The 25656-nt window shown below is 38.2% G+C and overlaps 1 protein-coding gene across 2 annotated transcripts; it reads right to left on the reverse strand.

Annotated features, from left to right (window-relative positions):
• Positions 1-716: 716 nt before the first annotated feature.
• mnta (MAX network transcriptional repressor a) lies at positions 717-25436 on the reverse strand. 2 transcript variants are annotated; one of them, XM_051863456.1, is made up of 6 exons: positions 25394-25436; positions 16844-17390; positions 16653-16694; positions 15444-15555; positions 5128-5320; positions 717-3959 (listed from the first exon to the last, which is right to left on the reverse strand). In XM_051863456.1, the coding sequence occupies exons 1-6, from the start codon at positions 25419-25421 to the stop codon at positions 3196-3198; spliced, it is 1686 nt and encodes a 561-aa protein (XP_051719416.1). In that variant the 5' UTR covers positions 25422-25436; the 3' UTR covers positions 717-3195. The 2 variants fall into 2 exon arrangements, with proteins under 2 accessions (XP_051719416.1, XP_051719417.1); XM_051863457.1 differs by lacking the exon at positions 25394-25436 and adding an exon at positions 23626-23912.
• Between the last annotated feature and the right edge of the window lie 220 nt (positions 25437-25656).

Genomic DNA, 25656 nt, shown 5'->3' on the forward strand with positions numbered 1-25656 from the left:
TACTAAAGACATATTTAAAACAGATCATGTGACTACAGTGGTTTAACCTTAATATTATAAAGCGACGAGAATACTTTTTATGTGGCAAAAAAACAAAATAACGATTTTATTCAACAATATCTAGTGACGGGCGATTTCAAAACACTGCTTCATGAAGCTTCGAAGCTTCACGAATCTTTTGTTTCAAATCAGTGGTTCGGAGTGTGAATCAAACTGCCAAAGTCACGTGAACCACTGAAATTTCGAAACACTTAATGACGTAACAAAGCCTCGTTTACTGAAATCACGTGACTTTCACACTCTGAACCACTGATTCGACACAAAAGATTTGTAAAGCTTCGAAGCAGTGTTTTGAAATTGCCCATCACTAGATATTGTCAGAGTCGTTATTTTGTTTTTTTGGCGCACAAAAAGTATTCTCGTCGCTTCATAACATTAAGGTTGAACCACTGTAGTCACATGAACTGTTTTAAATATGTCTTTAGTAGCTTTCTGGGCATTGAAAGTGTTAATTATCTTGCTGGCGATGCAGGCCTCACTGAGCCATCGGATTTTATCAAAAATATCTTAATTTGTGTTCTGAAGATGAACGAAGGTCTTACGGGTGTGGAACGACATGAGGGTGATGACAGAATTTTCATTTTTGGCTGAACTAACCCCTTAAGTTAACTATTTGACTATCAAATTAATTTGTGTCCACAAAACAAGTAAATGCATCAAGATTTATTTATTTTTATTTAACATTTGTTCTTTTGTTTATTTTTGCTTTTCTTATAACATAATGGACAGTTACTGTAGGTCTATGCGCAGCCCCAAATTTACAGGCTATATACACATCTTAAACTTTCTCCATAGGGAAAACACACTATATATATGCGCATATATAATATCAGTGTGGAAGGAGGTCTGAAAAGTTGCCCCAACATATATATAACTGTACATGGTCCCATAAATTTAAAAGAACATATTTTAAAAAGTTACCACTGAAACAGGAATCATCCATCTACATGCGAAACACAGCCACATCAGTTTGTCTAAGAATGTGTACAGAGTGTAAATACACATAACTGACAACCAAAATAAAAAAAGTTCAGTGTGTTTTCTCTCACACGCTTACAGAAGCAAAACAAATGCAGGGATTCTTGCGCAACATAATGCTAGTGTGATTTGTAAACCTGGTTTGCACTTATTGGGACAACTGACAGGGATCACAGTGTTAGTTTTAAATCAAATCTCTGTGTAGGGGTCAGTGCGGCTCAATACAGACATCTTCCCGTCCACGCATCCTTCACCATCTCTTACAACTGTCCTGAAGCCTAAAAATGTTCATTTAAGGAACACGAGGTGACATCCATCCACCTTCCAATTGCACGGGAACATTATTAGTCACAAAAACACACATAAATCCTCTGTGAGATGCATTCGCCACACACACACACATCAGCACTGTGCATGAATGCATGTAATTTTAACACTCATGACATCTGCTACATGCAAAAATAACCTCGTACTGACTGCACATATAATGGACATTTATCACCAGTGGCAAGATGAAGGCATTGAATGTGTTGGAATACATTCGCAAACTGATGGCTACCCCTCAGCGAATGGGCAGCACAAGCTGAATTCATACACCACTGAGCTGGATATAAGCTGGTGGATTTGTTAGTGAATAACTTAGAGTGCAGTTGCAACATAAGAACAATAGGGGGCGTCTGTGCAGCATTGAACGGGACTCCAGATTGACAATGTTAAAGGCACTGCTGTCAGATTCCCAACGATTCATGGACAGTCACCGAACAAGAGTGTCTATGCCAGCTAGAGCACTACAGATACATCATGTAAACTCTGTAAAAAGATATTTTCTTTTTGAAACATCTCACATACGCTCCAGGTGTCAAAATCTAGAAGTCAACTACATGATACTGTACACTGCAAAAAATTTTCTTAATCAAGTGTTTTGTTTCGTCTTGTTTTACAGTACCAACATCGAGATACATTTACTTGAGAAGCAAAACGACTTGTTTTCTGAAAAAAAATTATCAAAATTAAATGAGTTTAAAACAAGAAAAAACAAAAACAAAAAAAACAAAACTTAATTTAATAGGAAAACAAGATTATTTTTCTTACCCCATTGATATATTTTTTCTTGTTTTAAGCATAAACTCTCTTCATTTTGATACAGTTTTCAGAAAACAAGACTTAATATCTTAAGCCATTTTCCTTCTCAAGTAAATGTATCTTGATTTAAGAATTTATAGATAATTTATAGATAGGAAAACAAGACAAAAATACCAAGTAAGAAAATCATGTTTTGCAGTGTAATGATGCTACATCATGCATCAACTATAGTGGTAAAATATGACACCAAACCGACCAGGTAAGTTGATTTTACAATGACAGTACACCAAAAAAAATGACAATTCTGTCATTACTTAGTTACCCTCATGCGGTTCCAAACTTGTATGACTTTCTTTATTCTGCAGAACACAAAAAATGTCTTGGTGTTTTTTTAGTCCACGCAATGAAAGTCAACTGGGTCTAATAATGTTTCGGACCCCATTGACTTTCATTGTATGTACAAAACACTTCTTCATGTGTGTGTTTTGGAGAAGAAAGAAAGCCATACAGGTTGGAACAACATGAGGGTGAATAAATGGTCTCTGTAGGGACTGCAAGAACTGGTTTGGGAATTACATCAGACACAACACAGTACATTAAACCTGGTCTAATGGGAGCTGAGAAGAGTATTCACATGAGGTGTGCTGTTAGTTGAGGAGTTAGTATGAGGTATTATGGGGGAGTCCTTTTAAATAAGTCATTTAAACCAGTAGTCACACGTAATAGGCTGGCTGAGAGTCAGTTTAGGCTGGGATCGGACCACAGTTTCATCATAATATACTCCACTAGAGCCTAAAACACACTGAGCAGCACACAAGTACTCTAGACTTTGCCTTTGCCCACACATAAAGATAGAACATCTCTTTTTGTCTTTTATTATATATCATTATATAGTATTAGACATTCAATAAATTTCTTTCTGTCACTTTTTGAGTCTTTATATACTTTCTTTTCATTTGGAATGTACTGAGTCCTGTAGTTTTATAGTTCGTTTAGATGCAGTGCCGCAGTCTCAAACGGGGCGGATGTGGTGTAAGTGTCTATACTCTATCTAGGGGTCCGACTGTCAGCGCTTCAGGCCAGCTTTAGCGTGCTGACTGGGAAGGAGGGCATGGTCACCATGGTGACCGGGTTGAGGACGGTCTGGCCCACCAGCTGAGGGTGATGGGTAACCACTTGAGCACCCACAGCCGTCTGCTTGCCAACCATGGCGGATTGTGCGGCAGATGCCGAAGTGCCGTTCATTTGGCCGTGAGAGAGTGTGTGCGCGATGTGGCTCATAACTGCCGGCTGTGTGACCGTAACGGGCTGAGGGTAGATTGCAGGAAGGTGGGCGACAGTGATATGGCTAATGGATTGAGGTCCAGGAGCCAGCTGCACCGAGCTCGAAGAGGAAGGGGCGATGTGGGCCACGTGCTTGGAGCTTGGCTGGATGACGTGATTGATGGTTTGGATGACAGAGGCGTGCGACGCCGATCCCGCGTGAGCAATGACGGAAGGCTGCAGGCTGGCCGTGGTCACTATATGGGTCTGGGCCGGAGGTAGGGTCTGCGGGGCCGGAGCGGATGGTGGGCCATTAGGAGCCTGTGCTGGCATTGAGGACAAAGCGGGAGCTGTGATCGGGGCAGCTGCGGCGACAGGGGATAGTTGAGCTGAGGGAATCGGGGACAAAGTTTTAGACTGTTTGTGCGGGATGGAGATGTGCTGTGTTATAAGGGGCAACGCAGAATGGGATTTCTTTAACTCTGGCAGAAGCGCAACAGGCACTTTGAGTAAGGCGTTGGCCATGGCGGATAAGCTCTCGTCTTCAATATCTTCATCGATGTTGTCTTCGCCTTCTGTAGAGACAACAAAATAAAAAGGGTCACAAACGCATTATAAGTAACTCAAGTTATGTAATCAGATTACTTTTTCAAGTAACTAGTAATGTAACATTACTTTTAAATTAAAAAATTTCTTAGTTACTTTTTCAAATAAGTAACGCAAGTTCCTGTTTTCCCATTTATTGACTGACAGCTCTCCTGTGCCCATGTTGAGAGAAGTGCAGGTGTTGTGTGCGCTGTGTAAACATGATTTTTATTGTAGTTCTAGACTAAATGTGATCTTGCATTGACTCATCTCACTTTCACAAAAACTGATTCAGTATTCTTCAAAAGGAATAAAAACAGTGAAATGCAATCTCAGAATATTACGCAAACCTGCAATAATTAAATATTAAATTACACAAATATACTTCATATATTTAATCTCACTTTATTAACCAATGTCTTTGATGCTGACCTGCGATGACCCAAATCAACCATATTAATAAGCAAAAATTACTTTAGATAAACCACCAAATTTGTGTTTCTTTTTTTTTTATTGCTGAAGAGTGTTGAACTTTCTTCTCCTGCATCCTACATTCTGCAATCCAGAGTGGCAGTACAGCTGAAAGGTTTGTTTGAGCTACGCCCTCTACTGTACTGGAGTGAATTTACATTTCCTTAAGCCTGAGGCTTATCCATTTCACTTTTGGCATGAAAGAGCCTTTATATTTGACAAAAATTGAACTTGTTTTTTCTTTTGTTTTTTTAAAACAAACAAGCGAGCCCAGCCCAGGGTAGAAAAAGTAACGCAACTCATTACTTTCCATAACAAGTAACTAAGTAATGCAATTAGTTACTTTTTAGGGAGTAATGCAATATTGTATTGCATTACTTTTAAAAGAAACATTCCCCAGCACTGCTTTTGAATGGTAGTATATGCATTCAATAATGTAGACTCTTTTCTGGACTGAAAAACATTGACTTATTGACTTTTTTGCACTCATTTTTGACTATTTTTTTCTTTGTATTTTTAAAGGGGGATGAGTCCTTGTGCCACCCAAACTTTAACTAAAAAATTACCTCATGACAGGACAAAAATACATTTCTCAGGCAAATTTATGGAGATTTTTTTAAGTTCTGTTGGCAGGCATGCTGTCAAATACCACAGAAACCTGCAGACAAAGCCTTTTGCAAGACTAACCTGAGGCAGTGGAGGTAGAGGCCTGGTCATCATCTGGTTGCACAGTCTGTCGAAGAACGCGGTCGATCTCAATCACATCGAATCGCTGGCTCAGCTCGTTCTTCAGCTCAGCCAGTCTCTGCTGCAAGGCGATCTTCTCCCGCGCCAAACGTTCCATCTCATGCTCGTAGTCTTTCTCCTTCCTCTTCAGAGTCTACAAGGGTAAATAGAGAAATAGGCAAGTGAGCATTTATCCAACACATTAAGAGCTGGCAGGGTGCACTTAAAATCTATAGTCCTCTAAAGGCACAGCTGCAAGAATTAAATGTCACCTCGCTGTGCAACAAAAAGCATGTCAATAGAATACAAGACAAGACCAGCATTCCAATGTACTTAAGAGTTGATGGCTATTTCCTAAACCCCCATCTATTATTAAAGAAGTAAAGCTAAAGCAAAAATAAAACCACACAGAAAAACAAGGAACCAGTAAGAGACATGAACAGCAGGATGAGTAAGAACTTAAAATAGAGGAAGGCAGGTTACATCTTATGTAACCAATGATAACTAGTCAATAAAAGTAACTTTAAATGCTGAATAATACAATAAATATATAATAATTATTAATACAATATAATAAAATGTAATAAAATAAATACATATATACTGAAATACAAGACTGATGAGGGATTATTTTGTGATGATGACCAATAATATTTTTTACTCATAGCCTAGTAAAGCACAATCAAGGCTGATTAAATTATTGAAATTTCTTATAAGGAAGCAACTGGAATTTTTTTTAGACTTGTAGATAAAACAGATGTCACATGCTTCTCTGTAAGTGTGCCCGTAATCATCCATAGGCGTGGACACAAGTTCCTGCTCCTTCCTGAATGTCTCGCTCCAGCTTACCCCTCCCCCACTGTCTGTTTTTGCTTTCATCAGAGCCCTGCCACGGCTCTCGTACTCGCTCAAACACGTGGATTACCCAAAGCATGACAGCACCTCCCACTTCTGGGAAGGCATTCACTTGGTGTGCACGAGTGCACACGCTGAGTAACATCAGGGGGAGGAGCTCATGACGCAGGAGCTTGGCCAATCACAAGTGGACATCTGGGTAGTGTGAACGTGCCAAACAAGAGTACATTTCTACCTTCCCACATTAACACATAGATACTCATCCATCTTCACAAACATGAGGTAAACTGTAGATCAGAGAAACAAGAAGCTCCAAACACACACAGAGATAGAGTGGGAGGGCAGGGACAGAGGGTGAGACACTGCACACAATGGGCAGGGCCTAAGCGACCCAGTTTCCCCTGCACTGTCAGCTGACGCATGAGAAACAAACAGGCAACGAGGACACAGCAGAAGCTAAGGCCCTTAAGAGGATGGATAGAGAGAGATTAAGGGGTCTGCGCACAAACTCCACTAAACTAAAAACCACGCAGCTCACGGTGCTCATCTGATGGGGGAACAGAATGAAATGTGAAGTTAAAACATAATAATAATATATTTTATATTTAAAAAAAATTCTTTTCAACAGAAATATGATGTCAATATATTTACAAAATCTTGTACAATATATAAATATATTTTATATGTAATAATAATAATAATAATCTGATAGGGAACTGAATAAAATGTGAAGTTAAAACATTAATAATAATATATTTTTTAAAAATATTTAAAAAAAAAGAAATGTGGTGTCAATACATTTACAAAATATTGTAAATTTTTTCTCAATATATAAATATATTTTATATATAATAATAGTAATAATAATAGAATTCACAGAGCTCAGTGATATGGACTTTAAAATGTTATGTATTTTTTTATTTTAAAAGTGTAAAGTCCATTCTGTTCATCCTTCAGACATATAGCTGAGCATGTGAAAGTTATTATTATATAAAATATATTTATATATTGTACAATTTTGTGAATACATTGACACTACACTTTTAAAAAAAAAAAAACATAACATTTTACTGTTAATATATTCACAAAATTGTACAATATATAAATATATTTTATATACTAATAATAACATTCACGTGCTCAGCTATATGTCTGAAGGATGAACAGAATGGACTTTAAAATGTTATGTATTTTTTTTATTTTAAAAAAGATGTAGTGTCAATATATTCACAAAATACTGTACGATATATATGTACAATGTTATTTAAAAATATCCATGTTAAAATAATATAATGAATAATAATAACATGTATAATATAATAATATATTCAAAAATATGTTATATATTATTTTTTAAATATTTTATTACACAACACACAATAATAATAATAATAATAATATGATTCTTTTATTGAAAAACCTGAACTCTGAAAGCTGGGGTTTATAATGAATCTCTCTGTGAACAGTGAGTGATGATGCAAATGAATCACTGAATCAATTAACTGAAAGAGACAGCTTGAATTGATTCATTGAGATGAATTTAACTTACCACCTCTTTAAATCGAGACGTTATTAAATTATAGTTGCATGTTCCTGATAGTTAAATGATCAGTAATGTATTAAATGATCATGAAGCTTGTCTAATGACATAGGAAATGCACAGAGCACGTTCAAATTACTGTGATATGTGCCAAAAAAATCATTGCATATAAAGTATAATACACTTAAAGAAACCCACTAATGACACAATAACCCTCAAACAATGAGGAATGACAATGGTCGAGGACACACATATCACACAGCTCATCCTTTCCCCACACCACGTGCGCTGGACAAGCATGGCCCTGCAAAAACAACAACAGCGTGGAAACTAGATCCAGGCCAGTCATTTGATATGGGTACAGTTATGCGTACATCGCAACACAGAAGATAAAGAAGGGCTTCCAGCTCGACTCGGGGTCTGTTCTTCTGCACGCTGGTGAATAATGACAGGTCACGGGGCCAAGCGATACACGCCACTTCCTTTTCAAAGCTCAGAGTGCCCTTTTGCCTCTCAGAGGTGTCAGTGTCTTTGTCTCAGCAAATTAAATGGAGTACTCCACCGTTGTCAAGGCAACAGCTGAAAACCGTCACAGTTGCCGTGGTAACAGGTATAGTGAGCGGGCAGCAGAGTGTGACAGCATGAGCATGTGCTGTCTGCACTGGGCAGAGGTATAAAAAGCCTGTTTGATTAAGCACCTCTCAGTGGCTCCATATATAGGTCTGGTGTGCAGGACAGAAGCTTAACGTAACAACACTAACAGAAGGAATCAGAGCAGCAGAACTTAAAATAGTAGGAAAATCTTCACTTAGCCCATTACTGACCAATACTACCTTAGCAACTGTTGCCGTCTGGCATTTTCTCAGACAAGTTTTTGCTCTTTTTTTAATAAAGGTTTGGTGTTGGTAAGATTTTTTTTAATGTTTATGAAAGAAGTCTCTTATGCTCAGCTCAACAAGGCCAAAATTTGATCTAAGTAAACAATTAGGAAATATCATTACAATTTAAAATAACTATTCTATTTTTAATATATATTTTAAAATGTCATTTATTCCTGTGATGGTAAAGCTGAATTTTTAGCATCATTACTCCAGTCTTCAGTGTCACATGATCCTTCAGAAATCATTCTAATATGCTGATTTGCTGCTCAAGAAACATCGAAAATCATGCTGTTTAAAGAAATCTTGAGTTTTTTCCTATGGGATGTTCTATGGGAAAGCTCATCTGAGATAGCAAGAGTAACCAAGTGGGTGGGTCTGAATGAAGGGACTTTTACAAACATAAACCTCCATTTGAAAGACCCCCAGAACCTACCAGAACACAAACCTAATACTGAATCTCATTGCAAGAATTTCATAACATTAGAGCTGTCTCTGGTCTTTTTTTTTTTTTTTTTTTACAATTGTGCCTTCCATTTCCCTGGGGGGCCAGCACATTCCTTGCTGGCTGTCTCCAGCAGGCCCTCATGGACCTCACCTCCTACCGCTGATGAGGCATGCTGACAGCTCTGTGGTCTGCGTACTGCATCAGGCGCAGCTCCAGCTCACAGCTGTGCATGCCTGCCTCTATTAGTCACACACACACAGAGTCCGGCCTGCTCTACAAACACCCAAACCCACTGAACTCCTGATCCGTAGACTGGGGCCCCATTCCCTCCCTCCTGCTCCAGCCCAGCTAAACCATCTCCCGACTGAATATGAGTGAGATGTTATCATCTCCTACATCGAAATAACAACATCTGGATGGTGTTTGAGATAGAGATGAATGTGAATCACTGTCGTATTTATATTCTGGAGGACATGGAGGTAAAATCAGGTCAGAGACTAGTGGTTGGCCAATATATTGGCATTCTTTAAAAGGTGGGGTATGTATTTTTTTAACTACACTGTTTGGAAGTTAGTCGGGCCGACACCAACAACAAATGTCTAACCAATCAGCATTAGGGGGCGTATGATGGTCGAGGAGAGAGAATGAGCAAGAGGGAGATTTGAAAAAAAAAAAAAAAAAAAAAACGCAGAAAGAGAAATGATGAGACAATGCAAAAGAGCTCAAAAGAATATCACTGGAATGAAGGTTTATGACTGGGCAAGCACTTTAGGACCAGCGTTAATATTAGAAAAGCTTTCCAGTGCTGGAAAGAGCTAAGAGTGTCTGAAAACAGACACGGAGGCTTCTTTGATTCTGCTTCACATGTGAGTAACACTGGGTTTAAGTGTCATTGATTGTCTGGAGCTGCTGTGCTGTTGGCGATTAACAACAAACTCTTGTTTGTATTTACTCTTGTGTTCTGTACGTTCATTTTTTTGTGATTCCTTGTCGTTTGTACATCATCTGCGCTTTATTTTTCGTGAAGCATTTTGATGCGTGTCAGCTGTGATACACCCACTCTCGTATTGCGTGTGTAACAGTGGCCAGCTAGTGAGAGTTTTGCAGGTAAATCACTGCACACTGATGACCGCTAGAGAATGAGGTGTTTAGCGTCAGTGCACTCGCCTCGCATGCCAGCAACGGACGGGCCGGGGTTCGAGATAGACTCTGAGCAGGGTGGTTAGGATTGGAGAATGAGTTTTGGAGGTGGAGCAATTAAGAGAGGGGTGGGTTTGTTTGGGTTGATTTCAAATATTAACAATGTCCAACAGCGTTGTTGAAAAAATACATACCCCACCTTTAATTATCGGCATTGGCCGAAAAGTTTTTCTGCTTGGCTGATGTGGGGGAAGCGAACTTTAATTTTGACTGCACTGACAACGGCAGGAATCACAAGCTGCTATTGTGAACTTGCAACTCCCCTTCAACAACAGAACAAATGTCTACACCGGATGTAACCATTGTTGCATTATGGCCCTGTTTACACCTGGCATTAAGATGTGTTTTGGTCGATCGGATCACAAGTAGACGAGGGAGGCACATACCATTTACACCTGGTATTATAATCCGTCTCTTTTGTCCACTTTCAACCACTTCTGTCCTGATTTCTTCGAGGGGAGGGTCTATGGGCGGGTAAATGTATGGGCTTTTCAGATCTTTAGCTCTAATGGACAAAATAAGCTCACATAATTTACATATGAACGCGCCCGGAGACAACTGAAAAACATATGGAGAGCAGCAACTTTCGTTTCTGCGCTGAACGCTGTGAGCGCGTGTTTGAAATCAGGAATGGTGAGAGAACATTGTGCTTGGTACGTTTTCGTCTTCAAACCAAACTTTACAAAAGGTTTAAAGGGGGGTGTGACCAAAAAAGTTTGAGAACCCGTACTATAATAGGTATCTAAGGCATAAATCTAATTTATTTTAGGCTTTATCGGCCAACCTGCTCTCTAAGATATCAGCATTAGGCATTTAAAAAAAAAAAAAAATTAAAAAAAAAAAAATCAATATTGTTTCACCATGATCAGACAAAAAAAAAAAAAAAAAAAAGTTCTTCACCATCCATCAGAACAGCAGCTCTCAAAACCAAGGGTCGAGGGATGAGCTGAGAGCAGCTCTTATTAGCTTTAGTAGTTGGTTTCAACTACAAGCCGAGCACATGACCTCCCCCTCCCTTGGCTTACTTAAGCTCCTCCCCCATGACTATGCACATGCTAAAGTGTGCATTTGTGTCGTCATGTTTATGTATATACAAGTGTACATGCATACGATGGATTTGTATGAGGTAAAAATTAACCTGATGTTGTCACATGCAGTGTTAGATGGGGGAGGGGTGTCCTGTGTTTGCAGACTCCGTTCTGCAGAACAAAAGAAGGGAGAGAAAGAGAGCAAATGAGCCACGTTGCAGCTCTTCCTCATAAACAAGCCTGCAGTGAAAGATACCCTGTGACTCCAGTTTGAGGCATTTGGTAACTCGGCCTGTTCAAGCACAGCTGTAAATCTCACTGGGTCTCTGGTTTGACGTGGTGCTGAAAAAGAGGAAGTCTTGTACTGCAGTGTATATTTGTGTGGAGACACAGAAAGCTCAACCGACAACAACAATATTGGCCAATCTTTAAATTGAAACAGAATATAATAAAGTCGGAATTAGCATTTTATAATTGCAGTTAGTTAGAGCAGCTTTGTCATATTGCTAATAAATCCTTTTGTGTTTCAAAAATCCTAATAGTTTTGAGCGACATGAGGATGAATAGATGACAGAATTTTTTTCTATTTAAAGTAAATTATCTGCAGATGGTGCTGACATTTACCAAAGAATACTTGACTCAGTTATATTGAAATTGCAATGGTTTGTACAAGACAAATGGGTCTTTTAGCATGCGTAGTAGGAATCATGTGATCCTGCCCACAAGGACAAGCCACTAGTTTCTGCAAAGCATGATATAGATGACCAACTTTTGACCTGCATTGGCCTTACTCTACTGCTGACACACACTTCTACACAAAGACAGGAAATGAATCAGGTGGATTTCATGGGATTCCTTCTGGTTTTGCACATCCTGATGATATGATCAATCACAATCCTTCTGATCGTGAGACACCAGGTTTGACGGCAACGTAAATCCAGTGGATGTGATTCAGCACACAACTGACCTTGTAGATTTCACAATCCACCACAAACCATCCAAAAACAACTAAAAAGAAAATATCAATATTATTATCTGGTTTAAACCATACATCAGTCACATAGTTAGCACTGAAACACAATGACCTGGAACCTACTTCGCAAAACAGGTCCTGCAAGGTTCCTTAAATAAAAGGCAGCAAATAATGCGGGGGTGTCAGGGATGTGGCTAAACTAAGATGGAGTGCTACGAGTGTGCCGTGCTGCGGCAGGAACAGCAGCTGGAGGGGGGCCGTCATGGGGGGGTGACGTCACGCGGCTCTGTCTAGCCATGTGCTCGCTACTCATGTGGCAGCGGCAGGGAGCATGATGAACGAGAGACTGGGGGAAGGAGGAAAAAGGCACAGAGGGAGGGAGAAACGGAGGAGTGGCTCTGAGCTTAAATGACATGGAGAAACTCCTGAGACTTATCAGGACTGTAGGATAACATTTAAAGCAACAGTCACCATAATCTGCTTACTGTCTGGGCTATGTTACTATTATAGGACATAAAATGAGACTAGTATAGCATTAAAAATGAATATAAATCTGCAGAGTACACATTTGTGCATTGCAAAACAACAATATGAAGAATGAGTCAAAACCACAAGGACTGATGTGACTAGTTCCTCAAGATTTTTGACGACGAGCAAATTTCTCTGAATATTCAGAGAAATTAAACAAACTTTTCTTCAAGCTTTTTTCACCCCAGTATGTTACAGTGTTTTAGTATTATTTAATATTTGCTTATTTACTTATTATAGTATTTAACCATTTATAGTATAGCTTTTATTTTTATATTTACAGTTTTCATGCTAATTTTAATAATTTTTTTAGTAACAGTGTTTTTTGTAGTTTTTATTAGTTTTTAATATTTCTATATAGCTTTAATTGATTTTTATTTCAGTTTTAGTAAGTCTAATACTAAATTATTTCAGTTAGTTGCCAAGGCGACATTTCTAATTTTCATTTAAAGGATTAGTTCACTTTAAAATGAAAATCAGCCAAAGCTTTACTCACCCTCAAGCCATCTTAGGTGTATATGACTTTCTTCTTTCTGATGAACACAATCGGAGAAATATTAATAAATATCCTGACGCATCCATGTTTTATAATGGCAGTGAACGGGACCAACGAGTATGAAGCTGAAGAAAGTGCATCCATCCATCATAAACGTACTCCACACGGCTCCGAGGGGTTAATAAAGGCCTTCTAAAGTGGAGCGATGCGTTTGTGTAAGAAAAATATCCATATTTAACAAGTTATAAAGTAAAATATCTAGCTTCTGCCAGACCGCCTTCCGTATTCAACTTACAAAGAAAGCGTAACTGACGTCACTTTTTTCGTAAGTTGAATACGGAAGGCGTAGGACGTAGCGTAAGCGTTTTGAACTGCGAGTGGCATTACACTTTCTTCCTAAGTTGAATACGAAAGACGGTCTGGCAGAATGTATTTTTAACATTAACTAGCATCACAAAATACTTCTAATGCATTCAATAATCTTAGTTCATTTCAACATTTACTAATACATTACTAAAATCTAAAGTTGTATCTATTAATAGTATTTAAAGGGTCTGAGATAACATGAACTAAAAATTAACAGTTGTATTTTTATTAACAACATTTAAGAAATAATGTAACAATCATATTGCTTATTGTTAGTTAATGCATTATCTAACGTTAACTAATGGGACCTTATTGTAAAGTGTTACCGTTTGGCCGAAACACATAAGCATTGTCGCAATTTGTCCTGCGCTTACTAAATCACTAATCAATTACTTTGGATGTCAAAAAACAGATTTGGCACGATGTCACAGAAATATGTGAATCAGGTGCCATGAAGAAAAATAAAATGAAGAGTAATCTCATCAAACAATCCTCTTATTCAGTTCCGAGAGAAGCTGATTGGTTGCTGAGGGGAGAGTGGGAGGGGCCGCGGACCGGAGCGCATGCAGAGGCAGACGCGTGGAGGTGAGGCGCGCGTGCCTGCCTCCGCCCATGGCTGGCCTGGACACACACTGTGCCACCGCCAACTCCAGAGACCATCACAAAACACGTACACACAAACACAACACTAATCATTAAGAGAGAAGCCCCGTGACCTGCAGGGACACGCTAATCTTTTAGCAGGAACACAGAACAAAACAGAAAGGGAGACAGAGAGATAATGGCTGCTCAAATCACTGACTGACTAGCTAAAAAATACACATGAACTTCTCACAAACCTGTTGTCCAGGAAAAACATTCAAAGACAGTAATTATTCAGAGTCACCAATAATAATACATCCAGAGTGAGTAACTAAACAAAATGTTGCGTTGCTGTTTTTGTCACACTGTATCAACGAGCTTTGAAAATACTGACAACTCATTTATTTTAAGTTAAATTCAATTTCATTTGTTTGTTCGGACAGTAAATGGACTGTGAATGTAAACAAACTGGTTCAAAAGCTTTAACGTAGTTAACTGTTTTTATAAGTAACGTATAGTGTAGCTATAGTACTTCTTTATCCAGTAGCTTGTAAAGCTACATTTTCAAACTAGATCTCAAGATTAATTACATTTATTCAAAAATATGATTGTCCAAATACAACAGTCACATATTCAAAAACATTCAACCTCCCAGTATACTGATCAAATCCTAGCAAATGGCTGGTTGTTTTCAACAGGCCATGTGCTTTAAATAAATACACCTTAAGCCTGGTTGAGCAACCGGCGGCAGAAAGCGGGAAAAGCGATAATGGGTCGGTCTGTCAAATCTACCAATGGCTAGAAGCAAGCGGCTTAAGGGAGGGGGTGGGTGACGGCGTCGGGGATCCAGTGACACGAGTTCTGTTTCCACACTGCCCTAGTTTTCTGCACGTCTTGTGCCTTAGCTAAATCAAATCCTTTGATTTGATTGGATTTCTTCTTCTACTAAAGGGTCTGCCTGTAGGCGCACGCATGTGTGAATGAGGCGCTGGTTTAATCAGATAGAGCAACGCTTATGATCTCGGTTTACATGAACCAAAGGAAGCGATGGTTAAGCGAAGGTGCTCTGCTTACACTGCAGGAGAGCAGCAATCCATTTTCAAACAAACTCGATTAGTGATCTGTAATCTCTTGTGCTTAAGATCATTCAAAGAAGCATTTGAAATAACTCATGTTCAGCTAATCAATCTTCAGACAAAACCACTGCAACTATCAAACTTAAGACAGCCTCATCGTGTGGTATTCCCTGCTGCTTATGCATTGTTTACATGTGTAAATACACACCTCAAGTCAAGGTAAGAAGACATGGGAAGAGATGTAGACATAGAGCAGACAGTGAACATTTAAACCAAGATCTATCACCGCAGATGGTGTGGATCTTACCTGAATGTATCTCAAAGCACTTCTCAGAACGCTCAGATTGGAGGTCTTCTTTTCATCAACATTAGGGATGTTCTTCTTCAGAGTCTCAAAACACTCCTTTAAGTGTGCTCGTCTGAGAAAAGGAAATCATTTTTAATTAGAGAGAGGTTATAATCGACAAGGGTTTTCACTTATTTTTTTAGGATTTTAATATTTTTATAAAAATGTGTATATTATAATACACTTATTACAGGTAATAACTACTAATAATTAACATAATATTATGTTTTAATTGTTTTTGATTTATATTTGTTTATATATATATATATATATATATATAATAACAATGTAAAAAGCCAATAGCAAAATCTGTTTTTGATAAGTTTGTATATCGAACAATGGCAGACAGTTTGAAACTCATTCAAAGGTTGGGGTCAGTAAGTTGTTGTTTTTTAAAGAAAAGTATACTTTTATTCAGCAAGGACAAATTAAATTGAAAGTAAAACTAAAAGTAAAGACATTTAAAAGAGCATTTCATATAAATACTGTTCTTTTGAACTTTCTATCGATCAAAAAAATCCTTAAATATCACGGTTTCCACAAAAGTATTAAGCAGCACACAACTGTTTTCAACACTGAAAATAATAAGAACAAAATCAGCACCAAATCAGCATATTAGAATGATTTCTGAAGGATCATGTGACATGTGAGCAATGATGCTGAAAACTCAGCTTTTCCATCAAAGGAATAAATTGCATTTTAAAATATATTCAAATAGAAAACAGTTATTTTAAATTGTAATAATATTTCACAATTTTATTGTTTTTACTGTATTTTTGATTAAATAAATGCAGCCTTGGTGAGCAGACGTCTGAAAAAAATATTACCCTCCCCAAACTTCTGAATGGTAGTGTACACCTTCCATCAACTTCTATGTAGAAAAGCATTGGGTGAAAGGCATTTAAAGGGATAGTTCATCCAAAAATGAATATTTTACTCACCCTCAAGTTGTTCCAAACCTGTATGAGTTTCTTTTCTTATGCTGAACACAAAAGAAGAATGTCGGTAACCAAATAGTTGATGGACCTCACTGACTTTTATAATATTTTTTTCCCATGTTTTTTCCAGGTTTGGAACAACTTAAAGGTGAGCAAATGATGACAATTTTCATTTTTGGGTGAACTATCCCTTTAATAGTGGTAAACCAACCGCAAACAAAGATGACCTTACCTGTTTTTTTCAAGCTTATTGTGCACTTCTCTCGTTCCTGCCCTGTAAACACATCATACAGTCTTTAATAGTTAGCTCCCAAACATAATTCAAACTCACAGCCATAAAACCAGCTATAAAAGTTTTCGTGTGATTCAGTCTTAAACATTGGTTAACATGGTCATAAATGACACTTTCACGCCCTGACTCACCCTCCAGGTCTTTTCTTGCCATCCAAATTACGGTGGTCATCAGGCGGGCTGGATTGGGCTGAAGGAGGTCCAGGCTGGGGGAGAAGTGCATGCTGGGAGGCCGCGATGATGGAGCCCGGGAAGGTTTGGAGCTGCTGGGCCAGTTTGGTGCTATTGGACTGAGACAGTGATGTGGTTTCTGCCTTCACCTGAGACGAGATGAGGGGGCGCTGGTGCAGCGCCTGCTGGTTTGGCAGCAAGTGGGCGTCTTTTCTGGGTGGCGTGAGGCGGGGTGCTGCCGACGGGCTGAGAGCTGTGGTTGGCGGTGGAGGAAGGGCGGGAGGAGTGGAGGATACCACCGGGATAGGGATGACTGTGATGGGCATGGTGGGGGGAGGGGGAGGGGGTAGAGGCTGGGCCGGGGCAGGTATGTGGCGATGCTCAGGTCCGGACTCCTCCACCCAGGTCACATGGTTCATTTGAATGGGCTGAGTATAAGAGTTGACTTCTGCTCTCCGCTTTTCCGCCTCCTGTTCACGACGCCGCCTTTCCTGAAGCTCATTCTCTTCTGTTGAAAGAAATATAGGAAAAATATCATGAATTATTCAAATTCAGAACCTATTGGTTCTTCAATGGTACATAGTAAAAATGTATAAGGAATGTACCGATATTAAAATTTTGGCTGATACTTATAAACCGATTATTTTCATGCTATGGCAGATAACCAATGAATGGCCGGATTTAAAATAATATATTATATTGTTTAAATAAATTAAAAATCAAACACTAACAATTTTATTCAAAGTACGAGAAATGGATATTAAATTTGAGATTTGTTAAAGATTACATTTAACTGTGTTATGAAATTACTAGTGTTTTTAAGGATTAACTTTAAGTGAGCGTTAGATGACGGCTGTGGTAATATAAATTAACAATTTGAAAAATGAATGAATAATTGAATTTTCAGTGTTATTTTAGTATTATTTATATATTACATTATAATATCTATTAATATTTTAAATTAGCTTTTTATATTTACAGTTTTCATTTTAATTTAATTAAATTTTAGTAGTTATGTAGGTTTTGTAATTTTTAATTTTTTTTTATTTTATTTCTATTCTATTTTATTTCAGTTTTAGTAATTTTAGTAGTTCACCATACTAGTATTTCAGTTAGTTGCCAAGGCAACATTTCTAATTTTTGTTTATGTTATTTAAGTTTTTCCATCTAATATTTCCATTTTATTTTATTTCAGCCCTATTTAAATTATTGAAAATTATTTTTATACTTTTAATTAACGATAACACTGCCCTATAGCAATAAATAAAAAAATAAATCAGCCAATAACCGATACATGATGGTCGATTATTTTTCTAAAATTAAATAAACACTTATTTTATTTAGCATTTATTCAAAAATCATTACAGATCTGTAAACAGCTAATATATCAGTCAATAAACATTCAGGAAAATCAACAAACATAAATAATAAAAAATAAATAAAAATGGACGTCCTCTCTGTCTGCAGTCTCTCTCAGTATAATCCAGTAAACAGTGTTCAAGGAAATGTAAGAGACTGAACTATATGTTGAACACTGCAGGTAACCTTTGACCTCACACATATGATGTGATGACATCTCATCTAAACCAGGCCATATAATGGAGACAAGGCAGCCAGAAACCAATATAGGTCAATAAAGCAGCCTGAGATTATATCTGTCTCAGAGTGAATTCCTTTAAAGGAGCTTTTGTGTGCGTACAGACAAATAAGTGTTACTGGTTAACAATGGAGGATAGAGACTACACTGTTAGAGCACATCGTGTACAGGCTTCCGGCTAAAGTTTCTCTGGCCTAAATGGAAACACGATGCTTGCCCCCCCTCCTACCACACTCCCATCTTCAGCAGTGAAGATCCAAAACACCAAAACACCACAGGACGGCCTTCTGAACCTTCGCTAAACCTTCAGCATCAATTATACATGCCGTTGCACCCTACTTGAAACCGTTTACGAAAAGTAGACACAAACTATTTTTTTTCACTCAGAGAGGAGAACTAGAACTACAGCATGTGATGCACAAAGGACTTCCGCTGCTGTTCAATAGTAAAGCAATGAGAGAAGTTAGGTCTATTTTAGATGAAAAGATTGCTCCCAGACTGAAAAACTTTTTTTCCACCAGTTAAATGTGCAAACCCAAGTAATTAAAAAGTAACCCATTCGTAGTAGGTTGATTTTCAAGTATGTACATACACACACGCCGTAAGATTTTAAGGTTTTTAAAAAACATCACTTATGCTCACCAAGTCTACATTTAGATAATTTGATGGAAAATACCATAAAAAAAAAATATTGTGAAATATTACTGCAAACAGTTTTCTATTTCAATATATTTTAAAATATATTTTATTCCTGTGATAGCAAAGCCGAATTTTCAGCAGCCATTACTCCGCATTAACACTGAACTCACCTGACAAACTTATAGACTTTGCTCAGCTAAAGTGCATTTAGATATTAGCTCACTGTTGAAGGAGAATTATCTTGATCAGCGGTTTTATGGTTAATCCACGTCAAGTCATTCCAAAAGCTATCTATACCAGGGGCGTTTCCTCCGAGGAGGCAAGGGAAGCATTGCCTCCTCAAAAAATTGGATGAGAAAATAATCCATATTACAAAAATTAAAAATATTACAAAATGTGACATTAAAAAGTCTATAAATCATTTGTTTCTAATGTAACACTGTCCAACAGCAACACAGCGGGAGTAAAGTTACAACGGGAGTCTGCGTCTCTCTTGCCTCCCCTGAGCCCATTGAGTTTTAACAGACCCCCTAAAGCAGGGGTCGGCAAGTAAGTTTTTCGCCACTAGATGGCGGGCCAGAACATAGTCAAGGAATAATTTAAGAAATTAATTGATGAAAAATGCAACTAGAATTGCCTGTGACAGACTGTTACAGTGTCTTTTGTAACTGGTAGTGAGCTGTTACTCTGTGTTAAATCCTGTAGTAGGACAGTCATTAACAAAAAGCCACATTTGTGTGGCGGTGTCCGGGTTTTACACTGGATAAATTAATAAAGCAGAGTAGTGACACGTAACCTGACAAATATCTTCATTCACCAACTTGCAACACAGACCGCCTTGTTAAAAACAAAACCATTGCGTCGTCTGCAGAGTGATTTTAACATTTAAGCTAGCTGGTGAGAGAAAAGGCCACTATCAAAAATGGCACTATCAAAGAGTCTAAAGAGGAAAGTTGACAGTGAAAATGGGGCATACAAAGAAGAATGGAAAGACAACTATGCGTTCATCCTACCTAGTTTTGTGAATACAAAGCCAGTGTGTCTTATTTGCAACGAAGTTGTCACTATTTGCAAAGAATTTAACACCGTGTCACCGGATGCGAGCGGTGCGACGCGTCAAAAGATAATTGAACCTATTATAATCAGTGATATTGTCTGCACTGGATGTGGCACGGTGCGACGCAATACAACACAAATTTCCGACAGTAATTGGATTCCCCGTTCTATTTCTGACGTTGTCCTAGTGCTTTGCAATGGTCGGTTTGTCGACAGTCACGTCTGGTGTAGACACGGTGATTAGTATAATTAACAATATTAGACAGCACCACGAGACGAAGATTTATTTCAGAACCAGTCGCTATCGAAATAAAATGGCTGCATAAAATAAAATTATTGCCGACCTGTTGCCGACCGCTGCCCTAAAGCATGCGGTGGGTTTTGTGGGGGATAACTGAGAATGAATGGGGGAAAGTCGAGCGAGAGGAGGCAATGCCTCCATCGCGCTATTGGTTATGATTGGATATGATTGGTTTGTGCGGTAAATCCCGCCTCTTGTTGTGATCCTGCCTCTTGTTTTGTGTCAACAAAATGATGGTGCTAATAGGAAGACTAATTAAAAGTAAGTAAACAACCCACCCAGTTAGATATCACTGCTTTATGTCACATCAAAATCAAACTTGAAATGACCTAAAAACATGATGACTGTGGGGATTTTTAGTGAGCAATCAGCTTGGTGAAATTAAAGGTACATCTTCGTTTCTGTGACCAGTGTTTACCGAGATTGATGACTGATGATCCGAAAATAAGTTGACTATTAAAAAGAACAGATGGATATCAGTTCACAAATAAAATATATTGTTTAAATTATTACTGCCTTGAGTTATTTTGGAATAAATGTAAAAATGCTTGAAAACAGATTTATACTCGGTTTAAATAAATAGAACATTAATAACATTGTTTATGTAAAAATACAAAAAAAAAAAAAAAAAAAAAAAAACTGTATTTGGTTTCTTTTTTTTATGTAATGTATATTTAACCAGAAAAATGTGACAACATTAAGTGTAACTGGGAAATGAATTTACATTTGATTTATAAAAAACAAAAACAAAACAGGAAACACAAATGCTTTCTATCAGCCAAATAATACATAAAAAAACACATCAAAAAATGTATAATTGCACAATGCTACTTGTTTTTAAAAAATCCTCTTAACGCCCAGGGTAGTAAAGAGGTCACAGGCATATGAGATGCCCTAGATAAAATGAAAAAGACACAGGTGTGTGTGTGCAGCTGAAACGTCATGAATCTCATTAGGGTAAAAAGCCAGACAGCATCAAATCATGTGCACTCAGAAGATAATGAGACTTTTAAGACATTCTTATCGTGTGTGTCAGCGAAGGGGGTGGTGAAAGTGCTCCAACCTAATCTCAGCCAATCACAGCACAGCAATCCACCCCCAACCAGTCACAACTGTGCTATTTGAACAGCGCAAGCTTCCTCCTGCTGTAAAGAGGTGTGGGGGGTGGATGCCTAGTTCCTATGGAACCAAACAACCAATTACCAGAATACACAAGGAAGGAAGCAAATACACATGAAAAAGCAAGTCTTTCAAGTCAACATGAATGAAAAGTGACTGTTAATACACTCCCTTTCCTGACATTAGGACTGTTAACAGCTGATTAATGAGACATTATTAATCCACAATGCAATAACAGGTAATGCAACACACTATATATAAATAAGAGAGAGGAAAAAACACCTCCCATATGCGTAAACACATAGAAATGTTTCACTTTTCATTGAATACTTCTGATTTTGTCAGACAAGGAAGAGAAGCCATCAGGTGTTTCTTTACATAATTCCTTGGACAACAACACCTGACTGTCCAAAGTATTTTGGTATACTAATTTAACACCTACATAGGGCAAAGGGTAACTGCACACAGGAAATGACTGTCCACCGGTGTGCAATGCCATTTACAGCCAAGCTTAACAAACTGCTGTCTGAATGCTTTTACAGAGTCACATGCTGAGTGGAATTACAGTCAGCTATGGTGAAATATACAGAAGTGAAACTGATCGAAAGGATTTCTACCACAAGCTTAGACTGGAGTAAAATACATGTAGCATGTGTTAGTAAAAAAATAGAACATTTAAATCCCGTAGATTATGCCTATGAGAGGTTATTTGCGGCACAAAATAATCATTTACGAATACATTAGACATATCAAATGAGAAATATAAAATCAATTAAGCGATGAGTTATAATTTGGACAAGTATATGAAAGTGTCTACTTCACGGAGTATGAAAAATAGTGTTATTATATACATTTTTAAATTCAATAATGCACAGAACTGCCTCCTGAATGGGAGTGGGCAATATCGCGATTACTTCATAATAACATACTAAATAAATGTTTTTCATTTTTAAAAATCAAACTAAACATTATAAATCTTTATTTTAATATTATAAATTGCTAAACTGAATACTGTATTTTTATTTATTAATTATTAATTAATTTTACTGATCTAAATCTCTCAACTGATTTAATAATTTCTCAACTGATTGCGTGACCTCAAAGTCAACAAGCTTGTCAAGGAAATTCTTTCTCAGAAAGTCATACTTTCAGTGCTTTATTGTTTGGCTAAGAGCAACACGATAATCCAAAACTGCAGAAGTGCGTTATATAACTGCAGTACATTTTGGAAAAGCAAGCGGGGGGGGTTACTGTCCTACTTTCCCCTCTGGTTGTAAACCCCCTCCCTACACAGAGTAGCGCCTGGCGCGCACATGGAGGAAAGGGGGAGGGCCCTGTCCACGCGGTTCTTACAAAGGGGCGTGGCTATTGCAAACACGTCACCCGGGCGCTTAAGGGGCGTTGCTAAGGCTGACACGTCACCGAGGCGCTTCAGAAAGCGCCAGTGGACGCATGCAGCGCGGGAGAGAAAACAATAGTGAGATAAATAAACCGTACACCATGGCGCTGCAGAACACCCTAAGAAAATTAAATAACACATTATATGCATTCCTCCCTTCAGAAATGATGCAGAAGAGAGCTGCGTAATGTGATACTTGGGTCATTATGTAAAGAGCAACTGGCACTCGCGCACGTACTTGTAAGCCACCGCCCTTAAAAGCAAGCAGGTATGTTTTCCTACATCGACACTGCAATTAAGTGTTCAATCACTATCTACCCCAACAGTCGAAGCAGATAAACACACATTCTCTGCATTATGCTGTCACTATGCGAAAAACATCAGTTTACCACACTAGAAAGTAAGCGTAAGGATGGTATTCTACAGTTCTGCGGTCTTGTTATTATCGGATTATTCTAACAAAATCTTTCATGTCACGCACTTCACCAAGTCCTGTAATCACACAGCCTGTGACATCACATGCAACAATGTCTCATATTACCCTGCTACTCCATTAGAGAACAACACTGATTCATTAAAGTGACCCTCTGCCTGTTATAGAGGATTGCGTCCCCATATTTTTCCTTTCTTACCACGTGCTTTCTGTTGTTGCAGGGCTTGCAATTCCAAAAACTTCGCCGCCTCTAAAAGCGTCTCGATACTCATCTCTCTTTCGTGTTATGGTCCAGAAAACGATTGGAGAAATGAATTAAAATGCTAACTAGCTAGATTCAAATGCGTCTGCTCGGGATCCAATCTTGTCGTCTATAAAAAAAAATAATAAAATAAAAGGAAAGACGTGACTGGATCCCCCTTGAAGTCACTCTTCCACGCACGTAGAGGAGTCACAACAAGATGGCGGGCTATTCAGTCAACACATCGGGCCATTGTACAGACAGTTTGGCTCCGCCCCCCTGCTTCAATGACTCCGCCCCACGCACGCTGGTATTTCAAAACACGGAGATGGCAGTTCATAATAATAATCGCATGTTTTCGTCGAATTACGACACAAAAAGCGAAATGACGGTAATACGTGTACTACCACGTTTCTTGTCTATTGGTAAAAAGGCCTACACAGAACGCTTAAAATGGAAATGTCAAATCCAGGTTTTACGCAATACACCTACACATACCACGGCTCAGCTTGATTAATAAAACATGAGATTAGAGCAGCCAATAGGAAAGTAGACACACAAGGCATGGTATCTGCTCACATGGGTGTCATTCTGCGCACGCCAAACTAAAAAACGAAAATGCAACCTACAGACAGACCCATGGTGCCGTGTGAGATTAGTCACTATTCAAACAGACAACGAGTATCGATAAACAGTGCGCAGTAACATGATTTGCCTGTCTAAAACACTTTCTGTGACAAAGAACCACAACAGTTCTGAACACAATATAAGGACTTAGGGTCCTCATAATGTAGGACAAACCAGTACACACATATTTAACAGCACACACACACTGCTTTACAGCAACTTTAGTTTTAATGTAGTTAAAAACCGAATGTTTTTGGTCTCCCACACTATTTCATATTTATACTGATTCATAAAAATGACAGCCATTTTCTGTGACCAGAAATATGCAACTTTTCTACACAAAAACATTTCACCACAGACACATTTACCCTCATTTTGAGGAATAAACACCACTTCATGCTGCTGTCCTTTTACACTGGAGATCCTATCAAAGCACCACAGAATTTTTTCCTTGCTGCCATGATACATGCATTGACTGAATAAAGGGCAAGTCATGTGACTGTATCCATGGTAACCCGTGAGGCAGTGTACTGCAGGACAGTAGGGAGTCTTGAAGAAAAGGAGGACAGAAATTATGAATGCTGCAATGCATTGATTATATATCACAAAAAGGGGAAAGTGTCTATAAATACATTCTATTACTGACCACCCCAACGAGTTAATTAATAAGTACATCTAGACATTTCCAGCAATAACTAATAGTAGTACATTTCTAAGCCCCTCGCCACTGAATCTAATCTCTCTCTTAAACTTTCTCTGCAATTTCCCACATTATTTTTTAAATAGATATTGCATATGTATTCAAACCAATTCATTCAAAAGGACAAGCATTACAAAAACAGCGGAAATCATTTTGTTTACATCTTTCTGAAAAACAGCCTTCCACTTGAGATCTAAAATCCTCTGCTATGCACGTCGTCATTCATCATTTCCTTTTAATCGCTTGAAAAGGTCAAAACAAAGGGTATGCAAACTTACTCATAAACCTGCGCTACCTTCATACTTTCATATGACTCTCACATGCATGGCAAACAGTGAATAAATTCCTGTTTTAACTTAAGAAGCTGCCCCTGGAGCAATTAGAGTAGAGCTTGTTTACCATGGGAAACCTTCACGTGACTCTCCATGCACGTTATCTGCTCGTGGACCTGTCGCTGGCTGCTGCTGCTTCCTGTTATGAAGCACTGCTCATTTTGGGACATTTGTACTGACTCAGACTTCCTGTGATACAACCAAAAAGGCATTCCAGGGACAAGAAATGCTGAGAAGCAACACAACCTATTATTGGGTTACTTCTGAGGAATGCTAAAAATTTTTTTTTTTTTTTTTTTAAATCGAAAGGATAATTTTTGTTCAGTAGAA

Source organism: Ctenopharyngodon idella, chromosome 15 (genome assembly GCF_019924925.1).
Source record: "Ctenopharyngodon idella isolate HZGC_01 chromosome 15, HZGC01, whole genome shotgun sequence".
Taxonomy (NCBI): Eukaryota; Metazoa; Chordata; class Actinopteri; order Cypriniformes; family Xenocyprididae; genus Ctenopharyngodon; species Ctenopharyngodon idella.